Genomic DNA, 8,889 nt, shown 5'->3' with positions numbered 1-8,889 from the left:
ATTGACTAATGTGAGAGAAAATGTTAAATGAAAAAATATTCAAAAGCCAAACTTTTTAAAACTGAACACTATTCTGAATAAAAATTGAAAATTCCAATTTGGGTCTTGTGTGCAAAAACTCTCCAATGGAGTGGGACTGATTCTGTTTTGTTTTGTGTAACTATTAACGAATTGATTTGGAAAATTGTTGTAAGATCTGACTACTCTATAATCTTCCTTCATATATTGTTGTACATAGGCCATCATTTATTTATTCATTTCTTTGTTCTCTTGTTTACCAATTTTAGGGTAATTGTGATTGGTACCAACTTGTAAAAAAAATTGCAAATTTAACAAGTTTATATTTAGTTGATAGATATTGCTATATTTATAATTTTTTTTTTTATAATATTGATTCTTAATTTTTAAGAGTTTGAATTACAATCTGTGAACCGAAAGAAATAAATTATGGAAATTGTAGATGTTTAAAATGTGAACTTTGAGATGGAATTTAGAAAAATGAAAGGATGAAAAGAGCATTTGGGTATGGAAAAAGTAAGTTAAGGAAATAGTTGCTGTGTTGTACACGATGGAATTGAAGTATTTGGGATTTTGTTGACCAAATTTACCGAAGACTCCTTTTTTGTTTCTCTCTGTGTCTTCATTCACGGATTTGATTTTGGCTTTGAAAGTGAGATGCCGTGTGGGTCCCCTTCCCCTTCCCCTTCCCCTTCCCCTTCCCCTTCCCCTTCCTTCTTTTTTTCTCTTTGTTTCTTTTTTTTTAACCAAATATCCTTAATGCTTTAAACTAACCTTTTCCATCGATATTCTCCACTTCATTAATTATTTACTTATTTTCTTGTTCTTTATTTATTTGGTCATTCAAGATAAGACCCTTATTGTTTGATTTCTTTAGGACTGGGAATTGACGTGAAAAAAGAAAAAAGAAAAAAAAAACTTTATTTAGGAGGAAAATTATTTTCAAATTGTCCATGAGTATAGCTATGTTTTGATAGATTTTTATCTAAGTTTATTGTGACTTATTGTTGTAAAAAAAATAAAATTTTACTATATTCGTAAATATTTATAATATTTTTTTTCATTATTTAAAACAATTTCTCAAAATTCTTATGTGAAAATTTATTGCTAGCGTAGCGAGTAATTTTCTTTTTCGACCCTGATTATTAGAGTAGTGTTTAAGTGCTGCTGTATTGTTAATGCCTTTTAATTTCACTCTTGAAGTAGAGATTACAAAAAGGGAATTTAAATAAAGTTAGCATGTGTTGGTTTAAAATGTTTTCAAATGGGACAGTATAAAACTAGAAGCACAAATTTCTTTGGAGTTTATGACCACCTAAACATTTTAAATTTAGGATATATATACTAAATGTTTTTTTTTTAATTTTTATTTGTACAAATTAGGATGAGGGTTTTGTCCCAAGTAAATGTTTGAGTGAATTATATATTTACTTATTTATTTATTGGGAAGGATTATTGCTTATGTTTAAATATTCATATGTAAAAGATAAATGTGTGATTTATTTGATGAAGTATGTAATGGTTGACATTTGACCATTATGAATGAAGAAGAGCATAATTAAGAATATTCATAGTATCCTTTTGCTAATCTTCTTTTTTTTATTATTATTATTATCATTACTATTAAGTCAATGGATATTTCTCTTTCTTATCAGTACCTCTATGTAATCATCTTAATCATCTTAACCCTAAAAAAAAAAAAAAAAAATCATTTTCCTATTTCTTTTTTATTTAGTAAAATTAGAATTAAAATTTGATTTCATTCTATTTTTCAAGTAATGAATTGCTTACAGATACTTTTTCTTCTCTTCTAAGTTCATCTAACGTTTGATTTTCAATTAATTTGGTATTAAGAAAGAGAATTTTGATTTACATTTTATTTCGACGCAAACGTAAATATCACATTTGAATATTTGTGATCTTTGTTGAACATTTCGAAAGAATTTAAATACGTTTTTTTTTTCATTAAAAGCCTTAGTCAATGTGACTTTTTTCTCATACCAAGTTTGGTTTAGTTTTTTTTTTTTTTTTAAATGCTTGAGTTAATTGATAACACTTTTTTGGTATTATAATAACTCAATATAGATCTGATTGAATGGTAAAATGGATTAATAAATCATAGGATTGCGTTGTCAAACAAACTACTCTATTTGGTGGTTCTTATTGTCAACTTGTGAAATTATTAATTACTAATAATTGCATTTGTTTATAATTATAACCACATCTATTTGGCCCAATTTAACAAACAATCACTAACTCAACAATCCTTTAATAACAGAAAACTTCCATAACTATTAAAAAACTTCAATATATGTTGTTAATAAATAAAATAAAAGATTAAAAGTGATGTAGCTCAACCATAATTGATTTTATCTTATCTACATCTATCTATACTATATATAAATGCTTGAAAGTGGAAAAACTTTTTCCTTCCCTTTATACCATTGCTTTAAATTTTGTTTTCCAAATCTCTTTTTGGTTTAATGGTAAATTTATATTTTATTTTATCTTTTTTCTAAACAAATTCATATGGACTCTCTCCCACTACTTTATTTGTAATAATGTATACGGTTTTTTTTAGGACGTAAAAAGTTGAATTAAAAAAAACATAGTATGAAGAATGTGAAAAGTTTGAAGGATTTTCATTTACATTTTCGAAATTAATTAAAATTAAATATCTTACCTTAATTCTAATTAACAATATAAATTTAAATAGCTGAAATTTTAAAAGTTTTTATAACACTTTTTGAACTTCGTTGGGAATCTTCTTCAAATCTTTCAAGATTTGAAATCTTTCAACAAATTATGAAGAATTAAAGTGACAGTTCTTCTAAAAACAAACGTCCAATCTTGCAATCAAGAAAAAATTTTAAAGCTATTTTTCTTCGTCAATTATAGTTTTTTAATTCAATCATTGTTTTCACAATTAATTAAAAAATTAGTATTATAATTTTTTCCTAACTTTTCTCTCTTTCATCATAAGGAAGGTAAACATTAAAATGATATTTTGTTAATTTATGCTTTCAATTCCGGCTAGAGCAAAGTGGAGAAGAGTTTAAGATAAGGAAGTGATCATTATGACAAATTATGAATAGTTCAATAATGCCAAATTTGAAGAAAGATGTTATCAAAAATGGAATAGTTAATAAGAAATAAAAAAGGAAATTCTAATGTTAATTAAGCTCTTAAATGAGCGAATCACAAAATTTCAATTTGGTTGTTACTGGAAGTTTGTTAGTATGAAATTATTCATCATTGAGATGTGAAATATAGTGCATCATTTTAATTTACACATTTCCAAATCAACTACATTAGATTAGTTTGGTTATTATATATGTTTTCTTAATTATTAACTTAAACAATAAAGTCGTCTAATAGTTAGAATGTATATGGGAGAAAGTTTGGTGGTTAATATTATCTTGTGTGTGTTTATTTTCATGTTCATAAAAATTATATATGTTCTAATAATATGAGAACATATAATATGAGATTTTACTATATTTGAATATACAAATTCATTCTATGCTATTTATACAAATTTAACTTTTTATATACTAAAATAAAACGATAAATTTCACGTACAATGCACGTGTTACTAACTAGTATTATTAAAAGAAGGGGTTTAATCAACTGCTTTGTAGCAATCATTCCCAAAACATTAGTAAATATAGCAAAATAAAATTAAAATTGATCTTTTATTTTTTATAGATCTTATTGCCTATTAAAATCTATTATAGACAAATTTTGTTATATTTATAACTCGTCAAAAAAGTTGTTATATATTTAACTATTAATTTTAAAAGAGTGTAAATATTGACATAATTAAAGTATTTTTGGTTTGTTCCCTTTCTTCTCATACCTAAATAGATCGAACATGCAACCAGTGGAATCAACAAATGAGTCTGCCTACCTCTGCCCTCCACTTAGCCAAGAAGTCGCTATCTATTTTGGTTATTGACATAAATAGAGTATTTTTAGAAAATATTATTTTTGAAAAATATTATTCTTATATATTCTTTTCTTCAGTGTCTTTTAATTTGGGTATATATAAGGTTGTAATATTTGATTATTATCGATGAAATACCAATATTTCATATAAAAAATTAAAATTAAAATTATTTTTTGAATTCTAAAATTGATTTATTGTATAGGAATAAAGATATATATACACCGATGGTGCCAACCTAACCTATCACTAAGCCTATGCTATTAAATTTCAACTACGCTAACATTAGATTCCAAATAGATAATTTGAAAATCCTCCAAAATAGAAAATTTGAAAAAATATTACCCTTCTTAAACAAAATTAAGTGTATTATCTTTTAGTGGTTTTTTTATGTGAACTGTAAATATTTTTTTTTCCATTTTTCTAAAAAACCTTTTTTTTTTTATATATTAAAAAGATGATTAAATTGCTCTTTTGTTTTCTATATTTTAAACTTACTCAATTTTAATTTCTATATTTTTCGATAAATCTTTCCATCCTTATTACTAGTTTATTGTAGATGTGCTTTAAAAATATCTATTACCATTTTTTGCTTTAAATTTTAGAAATATGTTTCAATTACAATTATTATTCTTATTTAATCAATTTTGGAAATGTTTATTATCGAAGGACTAAATTTAATAAGCGGGCTTACGAGTTATTTTAAAATTGTTAAAATTAATTTTGTAAAGTCAATATAAAACATGTTTTTAATTATTATTATTATTTAGTTTTATATAAATATTTTTAAGTATTTAAAATAAAAATTACAACTATTTACAAAATAAATAGCAAAAGAATTCAGAATTGAATATAGAGAGTTTGAGGAAAACTAATATCGGTCATGTGAAAATAGCATTTAACAACATAACAATATTTGAGCGTTAAATTAATTAATTTGAAATATTAAAAACGTTTTAATGATTTTAACGAATTTAAAAATATTCGATGTCCAAAATTAGAGATTTGAAATAAAGGAAAAGAGACTTTGATACCAAGAAATAATTGGTAAGACTTCTTAATATCTTTGTTTGCTAAAAGGGTTTGTTGGATAAGGAAATCATGAATTCCTAAAAATCCTCTTTTCTGATGAATAAAGCTTTTCTTTTTATATGCTTTTAGAAAAGAATTACTTTTCTATCTTCTCCCTCATTTATTTTATTTTTAATATAGCTACGTAATTCATATTAATTTACCTAAATAAATTCAATTAATTATTTAAATTTTCTTACAAAAAGTTGGAGGGAATAATTTAGAGTTGGAACATCTTGATTCTTCGTAAATAGGTAAGTTGAACTAAGTTTTTGTTGATTTGATTATTTAACGAATAAATTAACAATACTCCATATACTTAATTTAATTTTTTAATTTAAAACTCATTAAAATGTGATTGATTAACTCTTAAATTTTTCTATTTTTGAAAATACTAATGAGGAATTGTTACGCAGAGCAAAAAAAAGAAAAAGGAAAAAGAAAAAGATAAAATTATTTATAAAATATAGAAAAAATACTTAATTTGATTAAAGAGAGTTTTGACGAATTTTCTTTATTTTGCTATTTTTAGAAATGCCCTACCTTTTATTTAGTTAAATAAGATTTATTTAAGTCAAGTTGGTACAAAAAAATTTTTTTGATTGAATTTTATTAATTTTTTTAATACTATTTTATTTAAGGGGTTAATTAATTTAATTCATATATGTACATCATAATAAAAATAATCTTAAAAAGAAGGGAAAGAAATTAAAGAAGACAAAAAGGGACCTACCACAATGAATTGTCGAGTGAGTTTGTAAAAGTAATATATGAACACATGGGGGCAGTGACTTAATGCAACATTTTTTGACTTAGCCAAACCTCATGATTGAATCATACTATGATATACCATTAATTTAAATACTACACAACAAAGACCAACAATCCCAAAAATAAAATAAAAAAAAAATTGTATTCTTTATGTTATTATTTTACGCAACTATAAAGTCAGATAATTAAATTAGAGACATGCTATTATTAAATTTTAGCTTAGAAATGTTGACCTTCCTATCTATATTTTTATGTATTTATTAGTTCAACATCTTGAGATAAATCAGTATTTTTATATCATATAAAAGAATTATAAAACACAAAAAAAAAAAAAAAAAAAAAAAATAAAAATAAACCACCTAATGTAAATATAGCGTAGACAATTTTTTTAGTTATATAATGTTTATTTACTAATTTTAGTTTAAAATTTTAAAACAAAAACTTGTTTATAATTTTTTAGAAATACTACTCTAACATTTTGTTTATATTTTCATAAAATTTTGACCTTCCAATCTTCTAATGTACATTTTAAATCTTGATAAGAATACATTAGTCAAAGACGTTCATATGGTCCATGAATTGGACCAATCAACCTAATTCACTAAGCTGTGTGATTGACTTTTTTAAGGACAACTTGTATCAAATTCACAATTTATTAATTTAGATGGCCATTGCTAAAAACACAACTCTACATTCTAACTATTTATTTTAGAGTAATTTTGAAATGATCAAAATCACTTTTGTTCTATTAGAAAGAAAAAAAAAACTATCTATAAAATTATTTTAATTCTAAACTCTAAGTTAATTAGATGAGTAACAATAATAACCACAAAACAGTAACACCAATCAAACAAACAATATGCAAAGCTTTGTTGTATTATTGACTTAGAAGTAGTCTCCAAAAGTAGGTCTATGGAACATATAAAAAAAGTACACTAAACAGAATTTAAAGGATTGTCAAACTTTAAAACCAATTGGTTAATTTGGGATTTAAGAGTGAGTTTTGATGGGAATATAGAACACAAGACAAGAAGTAAATAACATAAAATTGGATTTGGTTGATGTAGCAGTTGTTGTTAGAAAGGGTTCTCCTCAGTTTTTGGTGTTATTATGGGATTAGTGTTTGGTAAGCGTGGGGGGTTGAATGATATTAAAGAAATCCGAATTGCCTGAGTTTAAGTCTCAAATCAAAACGAAACCCCCCTTTGGAAGTTTGACTGTTTGTAACCACATTCCTCGAAACCTCCCTTTCCTATTCTTCTTCTTCCCTTTACTTCTTCCCTAATCTCTCATTCATTCCGCCATTGAAATTTCTTCAATCTTCACTCTCTCTCTCTCTCTCTCAAGATCACAACAAATCTAAATCTAAATCAAAATCAAAATCAAAATCAGATCAGGCCATGCAATCTTCCTCAGTCCTAATTCTCGCATCCGTCGCTAGTTTCTCCGTCGCAACCCTTTTCCTCTTTTGCATCTTCTTCATCTGCAAACACTTCAAATCCCATCATTCAACCACTCGTCAACGCCAAGTACGCCACCGCAATATAGATCTCTCCTCCTTCACCGTCGATGAGAGCGCCTCCTTCGATCCTTCCCTCCGAATCTCCATGGCCGAACTCCGTATCGCTACCAAGAATTTCAGCAACGATTTAGTCGTCGGCGATGGCTCCTTCGGCCTCGTTTACAAAGCTCGTCTCTCCTCCGGCGCTACCGTCGCTATCAAGAGACTCAATCCTGACGCCTTCCAAGGATTCAGAGAATTCCGAGCCGAGATGGAAACTCTAGGTAAACTCCGCCATCGGAATATTGTTAAAATCTTGGGATACTGTGTTTCCGGCCCCGATAGGCTCTTGATCTACGAATTCATCGAGAGAGGAAGTCTCGATAATTGCTTGTACGAAACCTCCTCCGACGATCAGGATTCCGATGGCTATTTGCCCTCGCGGCAGCCATTGCCATGGGATACCAGATTGAAGATCATGAGAGGGGTTGCTAATGGGCTTTCCTATTTACATGGCCTTCCTCAGCCCATTATCCATAGAGATATTAAGGCCGGTAATGTCTTATTGGACTCTGAATTCGAGGCCCATATTGCTGATTTTGGCCTCGCCCGTATGATCGAAACTTCCAATTCCCACGTTTCCACTCAATTCGCCGGAACCATGGGGTATATGCCGCCGGAGTATAGGGCTGGAGTGACGGTGGCCACGGTGAAGGCTGACGTGTACAGTTTTGGGATTTTGATGTTCGAAGTTGCAATGGGCCAAAGGCCCAATTTGCCCATGTTGTTGGACGAAAGAGAAGTGGGCTTAATAGAATGGGCTAGGATTTTAGTGGCCCAAAATAGACATATGGAAATGGTTGATGCTAATATTTCGAACGACGAATTAGTAGAGGCCAATGTGAAGGAGTATTTTAGGATCGCTTGTTTGTGCACGAGTGAGAAGTCTAGAGAAAGGCCTCCTATGTCTAATGTGGTCGAGTTATTGGATCGGATTTGCGACGTGAAGTTGCGCAACGATGACGAGTATCAAGATAAGCTCGATATCACAGTTGTTCAGGAAAAGCTCGATCAGTAGTTTTGGCATCGGCATTTCGTGTGGATGAGATGCACCACAACATTTCTTTCAATTGTAAAGGAATGTAAATAGTGTGCTGAGCCAATTATTCAAATAGGTCCAAGTGTAGAGTGATGTTATTGAGTTTGTTTTTATTTCTTTTCATAAATATTGGTGATATAGAGAAATTTGAATTTTTCAATCACAATCTTAATCTAACTCAAACTTGTTCATCATGAGTTTTATGCTACTTTGTAATTTCATTTCCATGGAATGATATAATATTAAATTTATTTTTACTCATTTTTGGGTCAACAAAGTTTTCAAGTTTTTTAAAATCTTCTAATATGAGTATAGTTAAGTTGTTTAAGACATTAAACTCCAACTATCCAATAAAAAGTTTAAAGTTTTTATGGTCAGAACTTGAAAAAATAACGAAGAGAAATAAAAACACAATCGTTATAGATGGTACAAAAAATGATGGTTGGAAGCTCCCGACAAGAAAGAGTAGTGGATGATCGACAA

The 8,889-nt window shown here is 27.9% G+C and overlaps 1 protein-coding gene across 1 annotated transcript; it reads left to right on the top strand.

Moving 5' to 3' along the window:
* Positions 1–6,849: 6,849 nt before the first annotated feature.
* Positions 6,850–8,667, top strand: LOC103485602 (putative serine/threonine-protein kinase). Its single transcript, XM_008443270.3, has one exon. The coding sequence runs from the start codon at positions 7,207–7,209 to the stop codon at positions 8,383–8,385; it is 1,179 nt and encodes a 392-aa protein (XP_008441492.2). The 5' UTR covers positions 6,850–7,206; the 3' UTR covers positions 8,386–8,667.
* The last annotated feature ends 222 nt before the right edge of the window (positions 8,668–8,889 follow it).

Source organism: Cucumis melo, chromosome 3 (genome assembly GCF_025177605.1).
Source record: "Cucumis melo cultivar AY chromosome 3, USDA_Cmelo_AY_1.0, whole genome shotgun sequence".
In the NCBI taxonomy this organism is placed as follows: Eukaryota; Viridiplantae; Streptophyta; class Magnoliopsida; order Cucurbitales; family Cucurbitaceae; genus Cucumis; species Cucumis melo.
The sequence above is the reverse complement of the archived record's forward strand: the minus strand, read 5'-3'. Positions and strand labels throughout refer to the sequence as shown.